The sequence below is a fragment of the Anneissia japonica genome, unplaced genomic scaffold, assembly GCF_011630105.1.
Source record: "Anneissia japonica isolate Jap-2015-1 unplaced genomic scaffold, ASM1163010v1 scaffold287896_len759773_cov187, whole genome shotgun sequence".
Classification (NCBI taxonomy): domain Eukaryota; kingdom Metazoa; phylum Echinodermata; class Crinoidea; order Comatulida; family Comatulidae; genus Anneissia; species Anneissia japonica.
In genome coordinates, this window is record NW_022739421.1 from 23,092 (window position 1) to 40,660 (window position 17,569).

The following is a 17,569-nucleotide window of genomic DNA, read 5'->3' on the forward strand; positions in this document are numbered from 1 at the left end:
TTTTACTTCGGAAAATAGAAATCACATCATACAAGAATTTTGGCTCGTTCGAATCTGTGCAACACAAATGTTTCCTTTTGGTATTAAAGAGTTAACATTTTCATGCTTTCAGCACAGTTCATGTTAGCATTTTCATGGATTCATAAAGTAATTTCACATAAAATATGACAGAAAAGCAACTAATATAAAACATTAAAAAAAAGCAAATAAAAAAGCACAGTATACTACCGCAATCACGAATTGTTTATATTAAAACGATAAATTTGAGACATAAAACAATCACAATCAATCAGACAAAACCAATTCCCAAAATAAATTTTGTTTCATCATTCATATTTTATTGATCTTTTTGAACAATTAACCACCAGGTACGGCAGAGAAATGGAAGAAATAGTTGGATCCACAGAACGAATTGAGAAGATTCTTTGGTTTATTTGGATTTATTAATTAAATTACTCATTTAATTTAAGTGTTGTTGGCATAAAGCTCTGCAATACACGCCTCAATCTTGCAATCTCTCTATGTCTCCTACTACTTGTTCAGCTGAGAAGACAATCGCATAAAGTTTGCCGGGGAGGAACGGGCAACCCTGTAGGGAATAAATAATAATTCAAATTCTTTAAGATATGTAAAAATCAGTTCGACACTTGTTATTACTTTTCTTACAAAATTTGATGCTGCTTTGTGATTATTTTTACTAATACACAGGATTTAAGTTTGTTGTGACAATTGGGTCAAAGAAAAATTGTATGCCTTAACAGGTCATACAAGATATAATTTACATAATTATAGCAGCATTATGTATATACATCACCAGCATCGCTGACATTGCACATAAATCAACATCTAATAGCCAATCTGGTTGCAGCATTATTTGTGCTAATTCAATGCATTAAAGCAGCTATCCCATCCATGTTTTAGGGTTCGCTTAAAGATTTAGTCATGAGCTCAATTAATGTGGCAAATGATCATGAGATGAGTTGCTTTTAGCATGCTTTAAAGTTTTTCATTCAAGTAAAGATTTCCATTCAACTTAAGCATGATTTAAGCAAGAAAAAAGAAAGCATGATGCAATAATGCTAGTAAGCAGCAAAACAGACCTACTCAAGCATAAGAACACCACCCTACAAACTTACTATGAATATTATAAAACTCATTTTAAAACAACATAAATGTACATACATAAACATTGAAGAAAAATGCAACTTTTAACAAGAAAAAAATAAAAAAAATCTATTCAAATATTTACTTTGTCCTATAATTATAACTGAATTCTATAGTGAAGTATTGAAAAACATATCAGGGATGATTTTTAAATAGCAACATATAGACTCAGTTATTGCTAATAGTTATAACTACATCGCACTTTAATAATTTAGGTTGGTTATTATTTTAACCTGATCTGTGTGTTGTGTGTTGTTCTATGTTATATATTTATTATAAAATATGATAATTGTAATTGACCTTTCAAAACACATGTTAATAAGTTCAGCACAATAAACCATTACCTTTATTGTGAATTAAAAAATGTACATTATTCTACTTCATTGATTCATCATTAAAGTGGCTAATCTGACAGTTGAATAATTTGATTGACATTTTTCTTTATTAATCTTACATCCAACAATTAACTTCCCAATCAGAGGATTAACAAGGTTTTAATCTGTCATTAGCCAATATCCAAACCCTAATAAAATCTGAATTTGGCTAAATGTTTTCATTCAAAATTAGCCAAAAGCAAATGAATTATTGGCAACCGGTGTTAAATTATATTGTTTTGAATAATTAACACTTTATTTGGTTAATCATTTTAATACCAATTAGTGAAACTACTAAAAGATATCATTGTGAGACTTAATGAGTGTGCAGTTGATTTTATAGGGGTAATTTTGTCCTACCTGATGTGGAAATGTACTGAATACTCAGTATGTGCGAAAACAATTGCAAAAAAACTTGATTGAACTATACTTGATTCTCCTGACGCAAATCCAGTTATTGTCTATTCCATCACGACAATAACAATTACTATCAACATTGCAGTGCCCGCTGCATACTTGGACCCGAATTCAACCCTGGCCATCTGGCGCAAGCTTAGTGGTCTAGAGGTATGATGCCAGGCTAGTGATCTGGAGATTGTGGGTCGAGACTTGCGATTTTTTTCGCAATTGTTTTTCGCACGTACTGAATATTCAGTACATTACCACGTCAGGTAGGGAAAAATTACACCTATGCTTGATTCTCCTGACGCAAATCCAGTTATTGTCTATTCCATCAAGACAATAACAATTACTATCAGTTGATTTTACTCAAGAGAAATATAAGAGTAAAAATCATACGGTTAATGCCAATGTTTATACATAGACACCATTATTACAATTATTTATTTCAGAATGACTGCCTCCAATAGGCAATACACATACTCCTGCTAACAAAGCACCCATTGTTTATTCAGAATCTCAAAGTTACAGTTACAGTAAATAAAGACCAAAACATTAATTAGCATTTACCCATTGGCTTAGAACCAGTGGCGTATCAATGGGCCCAGGGGCCATGTGGCTTTCTGAGACTGGGGGCCCCTTTTGGATCTGGGTCAGCAATTCAATTGTGGGATTTTAGATGTGCTCGTTTTTCTAATATTTCTCATTTGTATTCTAGACAGTTTTTAACAACAAAATAAATTATGATATCAGTTGTAGATCAAAGTATTTGAAGTAGAGAGGGAATGGGGCAGGGAAGAACCCCCATCTGTGAAGAGTGGGGTATAAAAGGCATGCTAACCTACCTGGCATAGGTTGGCATATCAGACAAACTAGGCTTAGCCCAACTAGTCTTCAATTAAATAAATTATACACACTGTTTTTTGTTCGACGTCGTAATAATTTACGAAAGTGCGTTCGTTAGGCCTATTGGTTCATCGATCCATGAAAGAAAGACTACATATCTAACTACTCAATAATGTTGGAATATAATAATGTATTGCCTATGTCTTTGATTTTTTTTTCTCTATGTATAGGCCTAAAAAATGAGATAAAATTACCAGACCTTCTTCAAGAGGGGGGAAAACCTTGAATTTTCAAGAACATATTAAAGTCATTAAAAGACTCCTCAGCAGTCAGGAAAGCTCATTTCCGGCCATCTAGAAATCAAAATTCACACTTTCATTTTGGGTTTTTTTGAAAACATTTTGAACCCCCCTCTTTCAAATCCTGTATCTGCCCCTGTCTTACAGACGATCTGAGAGGCATATTATGCTGTTATCTATCAACAAATCCCATTTGGGTAAGGGTGCTAGATCGAGAAACCTGGGGTACCTTTGGGGCCCTGTGGAACGCCGCACGGCCGGGGACCACATAGGCGTTAAGCCACTGTTCAGAACAGCATATTTACAGTAGAAAAAAATGAGTAAAACAAATAATTATCTAATATTATGTCCCTTCTATATTTCATGAATGTGGTAATGCTACTCATTCTTTACAGTCAGTTCTATACAATTTTCAATTGTCAATAATAGGTAACTAACTTATACTTCGATCTAGATTTGCCAGGTATTTATATATAATGCAATATAATACACCTTATCAACTATTAAAAGTTAAACAATTTCAATTCAATTTATCGTTTTCATCCTCTTATAAAAATCAGTGAAAGTAAAGGAGAGGAGAATAATATGAAAACCTGCTTCATTCCCATCCTCTATTCTCTGACTGTGACCATTCTGAATTCCTTAATCTAGATTTTATGCTACTATTATTATTATTACTAAATTAGTGTCACTATCAATACTAAATCAGAATATAGCCAGGCCCTATGTTACCAGCTGTTTCAAAGCCCTGCATTGCACCTTGTTTGTGTGATGTTAAGTATTTGTAGAAGGTCTTAAACCTCTACCCTTTTGAATTCTTAGTATTCTATCATGATCATTAATGCTTCAAATTATCCAAAGTAAAATGATCTACTAATGTACTTATCTTGTCAAATTATACATTATGATTATATACAATATTTACAAGAGATATGAAATCAGAGTAAAACATGTATTTCCCCGAGGCTAACTTTCAATTACAGTTCACATGCTCTATGCTGCTACATTATTATTACCATTATCATCACCGGCTTGCTCTAAATTCAGTATAATAATTAGCGTGTCCCTTAAATGATACCTTGGATACAATGTAAATGGTAATGATCCAATATGTGCTTCTTTCACATACCTGGGGCTCTTGAATAAGCATTGTACTAAACATGGATTTTTGTTTTCATTAAGCCCTGCTCTTAAATAAGCTCAGATGTGCTAATCAGGGATATTCCGATATATTTCATAGTTGAAGCATTCAATCAAGAGAAAATTGCAACTTGCCTTGATGTTTCATTTTATTAAGAAACTATTAAACAACCGATTTCTCTTAAAATTGAAAGTACTGGTATTGCAACAACTCAGATAAACCTACGTATACCACATGGTATCATTTAACACTCAAATAACCTGAAGAAATACGCTTAGAGACCATGGAGGTATTATAGGGAACCTTAAACAAGCGCTCCTCTCAAATAAGTGCAGCACTAAAGCTTCCAAATATTATATAAGTGCCAGGAAGCATAGATCATTTAGAGTACTGCTTTAATTTCTTTTTTAAGGATGTGCTTGTCAAGGCAGATGGTATACTCCTGTGGTGTACATTATTATAAAGGATATGTACATATCAAGACTAGATAAAATGCACTACTAAGCGAAGATAAAAAGGAGGGGTTTACAGTACTTCTGCTATGGTAAGTTGGTCTCCACTAACAATATTACCATGTGATGGTAGGTTTACAGGTATACAGGATTATTGGTGTACAATTAGTTTCTACTTATATATCCTACTACCAATGTCAAAGTGGGGTTTACAGTTAGGCAATATCACAGCTTGTATCTTACCCCTGAGAAGGTGGCTGAGGTTGTGGCTTAGGAACCTTGCCCAAAATACCCTGAATTTCATCTTTTTCAACATAATTCTTCCACAAGTCGTACAACTTCAGAATATATTGAGTAATTTCAAGTATCTGTCAAAAATATTACAAAACATTTAGTACATTTATGGCATTGGCTTCGAATTACAGGGATATGCACTAATATCTAGATGTTTGTATCTCTTCACTATATAAGCAAGTACAAAGAGTCTTTTTAATTGGTCCATGTCAATTTAAATATAAATACAAACATTCTGCATGGAGGGGAGAAAGTTCTACATTGTGCCTGATTGATTCTATATATACAAATGAAAAATGTTACCCATGGGAAAAAAAAAGATGTGCAATCAATTACTATGAAATTATTTTATCATTTTAAGAGAAAAAAAAATACTGCTAAAATTGTTTGTAGCTTGTATTGTAAATGGATTGAATGAACATTACCTTGTCAAGGTCTACACTAAGCTCAGCAAACCAATGCTTAGAGTCCTTCTGTAGTATAACACAAGCCATGTGAAGAGAGGCTGCAAGAAAACAAAACATAACCAATTAGTTATGAGTTGAATGGCTTAGTGGCTAAGATGCCTGCCTTTTAATCCCAGGGTCTTAGGTTCAATTCCTGTGACAACAGGACTTTTTCTCAGGACCAAAAACAACTCCACTCCCTAAGTCTCATAAGGAGACTTCACTGATAAAAGCATCACATTATTTTCATTTATTTAAGAGGGCTGACCTAGGATGCAATGGAAGGGTTACCCTCTTTAAAAAAAAAACAAAAAAAACATATGATTAAACCAAAACGTATATCGCCAGGTATCTATTCGTATCAATAAGAAACCAATGGGTGAACGAATTGGTATACAGTACAGGTAACTAATGAGTAACTTACAGGTAACCAATAGGTAAACCAATATCAACAAACAACATATGAGTAAACCAAAAGGTATATCAACAGACATTTCTTTGTATATAAATAGGCAACCAATTGGTAAACTAACTGGTATGCAGGTAACTAAAATAAGTAAACCAAAGGTATATCAACAGGTAACCAATAGGTAAACCATCAACAAACAACATATAAAGAAACCAAAAGGTATACCAATAGACATCTCTTCATATATCAATAGGTAATCAATAGGTTAACTATTAAACTAAAGCTATATCATAGGTAACCAATGGGTAATCACACATAATTATGAAGATATCAAATGAAATCAGCCCATTGTATAGTTATAGAAAGGTTTTAATATTTACCTAATGCAATCAGGAATGGTGGGTAGAGCAAACTCACATCGGTTCGCAGACTGTCATTAACAATTCTCCTTAAAGAATAAAAAAGGGCCAAATTACAGCGCTATGTTTATCATACCTGAGACAATTACAAATTTATCAATACATAAGTAATTATTAATTCATTATTTTACCATGCAAGTGGAAGAAGCTGCTCTTCTTGGCCCATGTCTGCGACAAATTGGGTCAAAGGCCGATAAGGGTGGTACACCACTAGGCAACAATCCTGAAATTGTCAAAATATAAAAGTAGATATTTGAAAAAAAAAACACTTGAAAATTAGTCTTTCAAATTTATTTCTATGTCATTTCATAATGGTATACTGCATTATATTGTGTTAGATTGGGACTTACCAAACATTCTAAGAGGTAGAACTCACATTCCAATATCTGGGAAAATAAAAAAAAAGAATACCTGGCTGTAATTCATTGGTACAATATACAGACCAATGATCTGGAAAACTAAGACTGGTTACAACACTAGTGTAACCAGTTTTTGTGCCTAGTGACATATTTTAATAGCATACAGTACTATATTCAAAAATTCATCATTCTTTCACTCAACCTTTTACAATATATTTTTTAGCACTAAATTTATAGGATAGTATACTTGTGGTTTACTTCAGCTCAACAGGTATGTGGATGCTGGTATGAATAGGTTTACAAAGAATGAGTTTAGAAATGAATGGAAGAGTTTAAAAGGGTGAGGTTTATAAATGAGTTTACAAAAAGTAGAGTATGAAAGATTTTAGTTGGAAGGAATTTAGAGAATAGGAGTTTAAAAGAAGTGAGATAAAAGAAAATGATTTTAGAAGGAAATGAGTTTAGAAGAAAAGAGTTATATGAAAGAGATTTCAAAAGAAAGTCATGTGGAAGCTTCATGTGGAAGCGGTTTGGCACAGCAGGAACGGTTTGGTTTCCCAACCTCGAGGTCAGGGTTTCAATCCCTTGCTGTGCATTTTGCTTGTGTCCTTGAACAAGGCACCTTATCTGCATTGCTTATCTCCACCCAGGAGTATGAATGGGTACCTGGTGGAGTTGCCTGCTTCTGCGCTGATTACCAACAGCAATACTTAAGCATGTGGACCCAATGACCAGGGACAACAAAGCGCTTTGTAACCTAAAGGAATAGACGCTATATAAATACTAATATAACAAATAATAAACAACATCATAACCATACAGGACACCATTTTAATAAAGGAAGGTCTACAGGTGTGATTATTATCAGTATTATCATTAGGCCCAAAAAAAATAAATTGTTCGTTTGCCCTTCTTTTTTAAAATGAAACTCATTAGATGGAATAAAAATAACCACAGAGGCCTAGAATGGCAATATCTTGCATCAGACAGCAATTTTAGACTAATTTGTAGGGCATCTGGCAAAAAATAAAATAAATTCACTCACAATTTTTTAATTTGTAAAGAAAAAAACTAAAAAAAAAAACTTTTTTAAGTTTTTTGTTTTTCCACCCCTATTTTTTTTTCAGTGAGTTAGGGGCAGGTGGAAGAGGGCAAACAAACAACCTTTTTTTTTGGCCTTATCCTGTATTAAACCTGGAGAAGATGTACTAGTGATAAAAACTTGAACTTACATGTTGAATTCTGTAGTTAAATTCAGGATTCTGAAATGCATAGGCAAATTTGTTTTTCACAATACTCTGACAAGTTCCAATTAATCTGGCATTGGTGAGTACTCCCCATTCCTACATAGACAAGAGGCGACACAGTTTTAGAAAACAGGACGGCAGGTTTTTCCAATATTTATATTCGGTCAATTGTTCTTCAGTTGCTATACTTTGATACAGACTTTGACGAGTAAAAGAGTTCAGGATTTGTAAACTAGACAAGCACGAGAAGCAAGCAAATTTGTTTCTAAATTTTAGAAAGTTTATATCTTTCTAAGATTTTGCATATGTTGTATTGTTGTGTAAAAATTAAATATCTTGGGAGATCAAACTTGTTACAGATTGTTAAAACCATTTATGTGGGAATTGTGATAAAATAATTTTGTAGAAATAATGATGTTCTCACCTCAACTTTTGATGCCAGAAACAAACAAGTTGGAGCCATCAACAGTGGATCAACACATTTCAAAGAGTTTCTGTGGAGAAAAAATGTGCAAATATTTATATAAAGGATCTATTTTATGTGAATATAATAATACAAATATAATGAATGTTTGTATTTTTATTTGTTGAAAGATGGACTGTTCCCTTCAACTTAGCTCCATCTGGTTGAATAGAAAAATCCATCATTCAACTCATGAAAATATTCTTTCTATTGCTCTCATAAACATTGAGTATCTGTAAATAAATCGACAAACATAAGCAAGAAGATAGATATTGTAAAAAACATGTAGCGATTTGTGTGACCAAAAAATAATCTGAAGTCGACTGGAAGGGGATTGCGGTGAACAAGGGCCAGGGGTGACTCCAGTAAGGTCAGTTGAAGGCTTCCCACGTCGTCAGAAAGAAAAACTACAATTGATTAGGGAAAAATATGTATTTTCTAAATATTAGTAGACACTAAAACAGAATAGGTAAGTCTCTGAAACCCATAAATTGTCATATTATTTTGGTCTGCATAAGGAAGATTTTTAGCAAGTGTCCCAACACACCCATCCCCCCCCCCCCCCCCCATCGAGGACCTCAAACTCCCATCGGGTAAATTCTGGCACCACACCTGACAAGGAGCTATCAATCAGAAAATGGTGGCTAAACAAGAAGATAATATAAAACAAGAACGAGTCAGTAGTTAATATGTAATAAACAACAAGGTGCTATTAGAAACCAAGAGAGGTCTATTGGAAATCAAGGTCAGCAATTACAGGAAGGGGTGTTTGTTTAATAAGGGCTTAGCAATACACTAAAGCTATTAAAGCAGGAAGAATCCAGAGGAAAATTAGGGCTAGAATTAGCTTAGGATGGCTATGTGGGAAACAAGCTTATATAAACTGTATAACAAGCTTACCTGGCATAAAATCTCTTAAAATACAGTGTAGCTGTTGCAATAACTAGCTGACGTACTTTTAAAGTCTCTCCAATTGCTTGGATTACTACATAAACAAATATAACAATTCAAGAAAGTGAAAATGTATTAAAAACTAAAACTAAATTTGTATTATAAATATATGTGTGTAAATTTTGCATCTACTAATACTATCTACTTGACAAGATGAAGTCAAAACATTGTTCGTTATTAGGGACAACTTTTTATGTTACATTTTTTTTATTGTTACATTTTTTTTTATTGTTGATTAAGTTAATGAACTTATTATTTATTCCATAGTAAAATTATACATTTTCTTGGAATCAACTATAAGATGTTATGATCAATTACCTGGCATCTGGCTTAAATTTATGACACGCACAGACGGTAAAGGGGACGCAACCTCTACAAAACTGAGGGAGATTGGTCCTTTGATCGCCTAGGTCTAGGAGGTAAGCCTCGGCTTACTTGGTGTAAACTCTATTCATTACTTTTTTAGGCCTCATAGAATCTATGTATGAGGTATATAAAACAAATATTGACTGTTCTAGATTCTGGAAATGTTGAAATCTATAGCCCCTCTTTGATGTGTAGACTGTAGCCTACTATCTTTCCTCGGGCCATAGTAGGTTACGATCTCTACATCACGAGTTTGATTTTGGCGAGTTGATAGGCCGAGCGTTTAAGTGAGGGGCACCGTAACTTACAGCTATATCGGCGCTAGTTCACTCGCTAATATAGTTCCGGTGGTGGAACAAATCTTCTCGGATAAGGACTTTAAACCGTAGGCCCAGTGTACGCATTTGGCTCGAGTGCACTTTAAAGAACCCAGTGCATCGTTTGAGAAGAGTAGGGGGTTTCCCCGGTATACTGGTCCATTCAGTCCCCTGTTGTTTAATGGATATGCCACGTAGGATAATGATTGGCATAGCCTTGGCACTCGTGCCTAAAAAAGAGAAAAGAAATTAACTCGGGGCAATAGATTTCACCATTTCTCTCAAGAGCAGTCAATATTTTTATACTTTAGACATCTGCACTAAATTACCTCCATTATAGAATATAAACACTTTTGTGTATTCATCTTCTGTCAATTTATCCAGGTCTTTTTGTCGCTCTTTCAGAATCACAAGTTTATCCAATAACCATTGATTACTGGAAAGAAAACAAGATTCATTATTGACGAAAGTATAAATTTATACATTTTTGCATTAATAACATGGTCCATAATTAGCAGAGTGTCAGACACCAGATGGACAAAGCAGTAACAGAATGGAGACCCCTGGATGGCAACAGGAACAGGGGAAGACAACATAAAAGATGGAGAGATGAGATCAATACGTTTTGGAGAAGAGTGAATTGGTGCAACGCAGCAAGAGAGAGATTGATTTGGCGCCAACATGCTGAGGCAGTGGACTGAAAATAGCTGATGATGAAATGGTCCAACTTCATCTTTACCAGGTACTGTACTAGTTTTACTCACTTAAAATATATGTTGCTAAATATCACAGACCACCACTTATGCTCATTTTTATATGTAGCTCATGACATCTCATCAACACAAACGCTTTGTGATCATATGTAATGGCAACTTACACCAACATCGGCTCCTATTCACTATAGCTTTTATTAAGTTGGTTGTACAGCGAAAAAGGCAAAAATTATATAGATTTAGTTCTTTGTTTATCAATGTACTGTGTATAGGGCAGCCAACAAAATCAATGTTGACTTGGGAAATTAATTATTAATTAAATATAGTTTGAAATTCCAGTAAAAATGATTTTCGTTCACAAAGTCAGTTGCAGCGCCACATCCTGAACTGAAATGAGCCGTGACCGAAATAAAGCGTGACTGAAATAGGCCTAAGTCTGATCTAATTATATAATTTATTTGTATAATATTTCTACCTTTTATTCATAATACTATATAGTTACTATACATTTTAAAAATTTTATAAGACTGCAATGATTTTTTTTTTTTAATTCAAAAGACACATGTTGTTTAGACGTAATGCTGCCCTCTATAGAAGGAAGATCCCTCACCTACCTATCATCCTCAAAATGTTTTAATTAAAAATTTAAAATGCGTTTCAACTTACCAATGAGAACTCTGCCAAAAATTACCAGCCATTTTAGAATTTACGAAAATGGCACCTCGTTGAAAATGTCATAAATACATCGTGAATAGTGATCTGAAATTGAAGCAAGCAAACATCAAAATATCAGGGGCTAGCCGGCCTGGTAGGCCTAGAGTAGGCGCCTTTGTCACGCAACTAGCGGGTCGTACTCCTTCTTATTACCCTAAAGAGTCAGACTTTACGCATGGCCTAGCCAAGCCTAAGCCTTGGCAGGTTAGTTATATGCAAAGATATATCATGGTAATAATTTGAAATATATTAATTTTAACTACATTCACTTACCTGCCTAGCCTATCTAATACCTCATACTTCTTGTTTCCTGAAGCTCGTATACATACAATGATTTTTTAACCTTTAAATTGTAAAAACGCAAATCACCGTTAAGTTTATGGATGGATAGTATTTTTGGCCAAAGGTATGGAACGCCATACGGACAATATGCTACGAATAGCTTTTTTTTTGTCTGTGTGCCTTTACATTTGAATAAAATGTCATCAAATCTAACAACGTAAGATAAAGTTGATGCAACTTTGTACGATATTAACACATTTTAGGTAAAAATATTATGTTCTATAATAACAAATTAATGCAACATTGTTATATTTAATACATTACAAACAGATATTTTTTTACTTTCATAAATTATAAGAAACTAGGCATATTGGTGCAAAAATGCTATTATCCTGATGGAATTCTCTTCATTGTTACTGATCAGTTTATATCCTTAACCCAGTCAAACGTAAAAGTCAACAATCATCTTTAAAAGATGTTTAACTGCTGAAAAACAACATGGAACAGACTAATTCCAAAATATAAATCTAATGCCATACAATTCCTTAATATGCCGGACCCAATATGTTATATAATCGCTAAGCCACACCGAAGAATGACGCAGTGTGCATGCATACTGCTGTATCGACATGGTGTTTTTTTCTTTGTTGTTGTCTGTCATCGATCGTATTGACAGACGTCTGTCGCGAACGACAATGTCGAAATTTAGACGATATGCCTATCCATCAGAGACATTTAAATCATTCCACGTAAGTTGTCATTATATAGAGCTAGCTAAAAGGTGTTGAGGCTGCTTTTCATCTTTATCATTCACATCTCTGGCCTATACTATAAAGATATATAAAAGAAATACGAGATGGAGAAGAGAATCACCCTTACATCATTTAACTTAATCATTTGACGTAATGTAATGTTAGTCTACTGCCCTCCCTGGTGTTATAAATACAAACAAACTCTTGCATTGAATTAAATTAATTCAGAGATTGTTAATAGTAAAAACAAACATTTTATATCTGATTACGTTTCGATTGTTCATTTGCTCGATTACCTCCGTGCATCGATTTGTTTAAAAGAACATCCGTTTTCTTGAGTGAATTTAGAGTTAATATATGCAAGAATGCTAGGCTGCTATTATTAATTCACAGGAAAAACAATCATATTATTGTATAACCTCTACCAACTAAAATGGAGATTTTTTTTTCCGATTCAGGAAAATAAAAAAAGAAACAATTAGTAAAGATGACGAAGAGGTGGTTCCAGGATATAGATGCCCAACCTCTCCCCAGAAAAAGAGGGAATGAAAAGACAATAAAAGAAAGCAGGAAAAGGGGAGAGAGAAAAGAAAATTGAAAGAGCGCTGAATGGTAATACATCCCCATCATCCCCATAAATGATTTTAATTTGTGTAGTAGTATTTATTTTACTTTAGAATCGACTATTCCACACCTGGTACAAAGATTGTTCTCTGGATCCGCCCCGTTACAGGGGTAGGGTTCCCACTCCCCCGTCGAGGAGGGCTGCCCCCCCCCCCCCCCACGACCCCGATCGGGGAGAAAAACCTCAATTTGTCGGGAGAAAAATATATAGGTCTATATGTATTTTATTATTATTAGAAGCCAAAACCCCAAATTGTCAAATTTTTCGGGAGTGGGTTGGGATACAAATAGATTTTAAATATAGCTTGCCTTAAATTAATTCTTCCTTTTTTCCTGTTATAATTAATATGATTGCGTATTAGATTTTTATTTTAGATTGTTATTTTAGCCTGTATTTATTGAATATTTGATAAGAGAAAATTTTGAGTGATGTATTTGGGAACATACATGTATTTTACAGCTTTCACGTCGAGACTATTGTAAAGTTAAGCCGGAATGTGGAATATTATGAGGCGGAGCAATAGTGAAAGCTTTTTGCCGATAACGGAGGCAAAATGATACGATGATTGGATTATTATGCACAATTATTAGATTCAACTTGTATTACAATTTAATGTTTCGGAAGTGAATAAATAGAGCACCGGCTCATCAATTGCCTAATTATCATTGTGTCATTAAATTTGAATGCACGATTCTGCTTTTCTTTTACTCGTGTGTTAACGTTGGAGCGAAGCGAATGATTTCATTTGCGATTATATAGTTAGAAAGGCACCGGAATGACGGGGGCGTGGCCAACGATTACTTTCAGGTGCTACGCTTGCGCTGACATATGAACACCGACAAACTGCCTGCTCGTTTCCCTGAAATAATTTTATTTTTATAGCAACAATAAACCTAAATATAGTTTAGATTTTTTGTGTGAACGGAGCTTGATGAATGGGTGAAACTCGAATGAACAAAGCAATCCCCTAAGCTTCCTATTGATAACGCTTCTATGCATGGTTTATTAATTATTTTAGTTGTGTATAACAAAGGTAAGAGACCAGGTTCTATTGCATTTTGTTATGTGCTGCAGTGACACGGAAAATAAGACACATGGCTAACTGACGGTTCCAAAAACACTAAACCTCAGTATTTGACTTCCGTTTCTAAAGGAATGACACAATTTTCCATTTTAAATGTTATATATAAATTAAACGTGTTTTAACGTAGACGTTTAATAGTCTCGACGAAAGAATGAGGCAGGTGTATATACTAGGTGGCGTCCTGGCTTTTAGAAGTTGTATTCAGCTATGAATTTGATCATTGTAGTTGAGTCGCGTGCGAAGAGCGGACGACTTCGAAAAACGATACTGATTACGGATTACTTTCGTTTGATAAGAAGCTTGGATCTACAAAGCTATATTCATTGACAGACATCGGATGCAATAGATGACATGGCGCACGATTCATTGCATTATATTTTGTAACGCCATAGCAACGAAACGTGACAGGTGCAAGAACAGATTCTGTAAAGCATCTCGTCCAGTCATGAGGAAAATCAGAATCGACTCTAACTAAACCAAAGTGTACATGGCCGACCTTAATTCATAGAAAAACGGCACAGATTATACTTACTAGGTAGTCATGGCAGAAAGGAATACAAGTATCAGGCCTACAACACAAATGATTGGTTTAACATTGATGGAAACCAGTATGGTAACAGGCGATTACGAGACAACTATACCCACAGATACAGCTGTCTTGACTCGTTCGGTCGGCTTGGGAATTCTTTTTACAATCATCATTATTCTGATTATTTTTGGAAACTTATTGGTTTGTCTTTCCCCTTGGGTTAACATTATGCTCCGGACTGCAACTTATACTCTTCTTGTATCGCTGGCCATGGTCGATTTACTTCTTGGACTCACGGTTCTACCGTTTAGTGCAATCTTTACCATAGCCCAAACGTGGAAATTCGGACCTGTATTTTGCAATATATATGTGTCGTGTGACGTTCTTTTCTGTACCGCGTCTATATTACATTTACTTGTCATTAGTTTAGACAGATATGTAGCCATCGTTAAACCGTTCACTTACAAAAACATTATGTCGAGATCGAAAGCTTTCCTTGGTATTGGTGTTGTATGGAGTATTTCATTTCTCATCTCGTTTCTTCCTATACACCTTGGCTGGAATACAGAATCAGGACATGTACAAAGCTACAGCAATCCGTCGGCCTGCCAACTAGAAACGAATACGCTATTTGCGTTAGTGGATGGAATATTGTTATTTTTTGTACCATTAATACTAATGTGTTGTTTATACTGTAAAATAGTTCTTGTGGCCAGGAATCAGGCTAAAGCTATATCGAGATTATCAGCTCAATTTAACAACAACAGAAAACATCATATAAAAGTTGTAGACGAGCACAAAGCACTCAAAGTAATGGCAATTGTAATGGGTTGTTTTGTCGTCTGCTGGGTCCCATACTTTACACTTTTTACTTTTGGTCCTGTATTTAATTGGAACCTAGATGATTCTGCTTATTTCGTTGTGCTATGGATGGGATATGTTAACTCAATGATTAATCCACTTGTTTATGCCGCAATTAATAGTGAATTTAGGAAAGCATTTTCCATTTTGATATACATGGCGAAGAATAGGACGAGTGATAGACGACTTTCAAATGGATCCATGGTTACTCTAAGAGTTAATGCAGACCGGAATGACTATGAAAGAGTAGAACGTAATGCTCCTTCCGTTTGTTGGGACCCAACTGTTGATGACATTAATATTCCACTCGGGAGAAATATTAATGGATTAGTGTATCCAATTGTTGCGGTTCAGACGTCAAACGAACGAAATACGGGAGACTCGGCACGGAGCAGTAGGTGACTTCCAGTGCCAACGTGTCATGGCAGAGTCTTCATGTGGATGAAAACATCCACTTCATAATTTTAATTCGCAGCCAATATAAATTATTTGCGAAAACTGCTTAAAATTGGTCTTTGTTTACATCACGAAACCTTCCATATAGATATACCGGTACAGTCTTTAAGGGGGAAACCCTCGTTTCTGGATAGAAAAACTGAACGATTGAAGAAATATTTATTGGGCACTTTAATGTACTGTGACATGATGCTATTTTACATACAAATGAAATAATGCTGAATATCTTGCCACGGAGTTTATTTGCTAATGTGGTGGATCATTTAACAGTAGTTTGCCTATGATGTTGTAGGTGTTTGGTAAGATACGACCTTATTAATATTTTAATGAAATTGGAATAACGACAAGACATATGTGAAACAAGGACTGTTATATAGATAAGACGTGCAAATCAGTCACCAAACACAGGCATGAGTATACATAATTTATTAGATTGACAAGATAAATATTACAATATTAAATTTATTAAATGTGCTAATATATTTTTAATGATTTCTAAATTTTTGTTTGACATTTCAATAAATGAATATTTTCTCTATAAGTTTTAAGAGATTGAATTTATCGAGCAACGCTATTTCTGTGCAGGCGCGGAACGCAGATGCGCCCTTGTTCAGCAGTCCACAAGGCCGGCTCCCGACCCAGAGGAAGCGGTTTGGCGCAACGGGAATGGTTTTTTTTCCCAAAATCGAGGTCAGGGTTTCAATCCCTCTCTGAGCATTTCGCTTGTGTCCTTGAGCAAGGCACTCCACCCAGGAGTATAAATGGATACCTGGTGGGGTTGCCGCTACTGCTAATATGGTAGCAACACTTCCGCATGTGGACCCAATGACCAGGGACAAACAATGCGCTTTGTAACCTAACGGAATAGGCGCTATATAAATACTAATATAACAAATTTAAAAAAATAGGGGCCCTGAATGGCCTCCAACGAACCCAGGTCCACAAGGTGATCCAACACATAGAGGCCATGAATGCCGGTCACTAACATAACATGAAGCTGAGCTAAGCATAACTACAGTAATCTAAACCCATTCCCGGTAACCAAATGGACCTAAGCCTGTTTAACATTATTGTTTACATTCCTTAACGTAACGACAATGATTTATTTTTCTTGAAAACCTACAAACCTCTATTCGTTTAATAATAAAGCATTGTATTTGGTAATGCACAATGTATTTCTGCAATCGAATGCTAGGAACTGAAGCCTTAAAATGTCTCGGGGACCATGAGGATTTCTTCTCTGAACTCAACCTCCAGAACCTTGGCGCTCAGCACAGTGACAGCTCCTGCAAGGTTCCCGATATTATGAAGCCATACGGCCCAAGTCCCGGCGTTATACGCCACTGATAAACTACGTGCGTTGCTCTCAGCATGCTCTCATTGGTTGTGTGAGCCACCAAGCGCGAATAATGGCTAAATAAATCACAAATAGCACGGTATTATTCATAAGAGGTTTAAACAATAATTAGTTAATTAGGTTTGACCATGGGATTACAACTCTTTAAGAAAATGTGAAGGACATAGAACAAAACAGTAATTAAATATCATGATCTTGCTTTATATGGAGACCTTGGTGGAAATAACGTTTATTTTAGTACTGATCCTAT

At 35.0% G+C, this 17,569-nt stretch overlaps 2 protein-coding genes across 2 annotated transcripts; one reads left to right on the forward strand and one right to left on the reverse strand.

Moving 5' to 3' along the window:
- Nucleotides 1–312: 312 nt before the first annotated feature.
- On the reverse strand, nt 313–11,779 carry LOC117117899 (cyclin-C-like). The gene is made up of 12 exons (XM_033262377.1): nt 11,647–11,779; nt 11,326–11,418; nt 10,276–10,382; nt 9,213–9,297; nt 8,274–8,343; nt 7,835–7,945; nt 6,594–6,629; nt 6,375–6,466; nt 6,205–6,272; nt 5,395–5,474; nt 4,919–5,043; nt 313–589 (listed from the first exon to the last, which is right to left on the reverse strand). The coding sequence occupies exons 2-12, from the start codon at nt 11,355–11,357 to the stop codon at nt 532–534; spliced, it is 864 nt and encodes a 287-aa protein (XP_033118268.1). The 5' UTR covers nt 11,358–11,418; nt 11,647–11,779; the 3' UTR covers nt 313–531.
- Nucleotides 11,780–13,966: 2,187 nt separating this feature from the next.
- LOC117117904 (histamine H2 receptor-like) lies at nt 13,967–16,500 on the forward strand. The gene has a single exon (XM_033262383.1). The coding sequence runs from the start codon at nt 14,658–14,660 to the stop codon at nt 15,906–15,908; it is 1,251 nt and encodes a 416-aa protein (XP_033118274.1). The 5' UTR covers nt 13,967–14,657; the 3' UTR covers nt 15,909–16,500.
- The last annotated feature ends 1,069 nt before the right edge of the window (nt 16,501–17,569 follow it).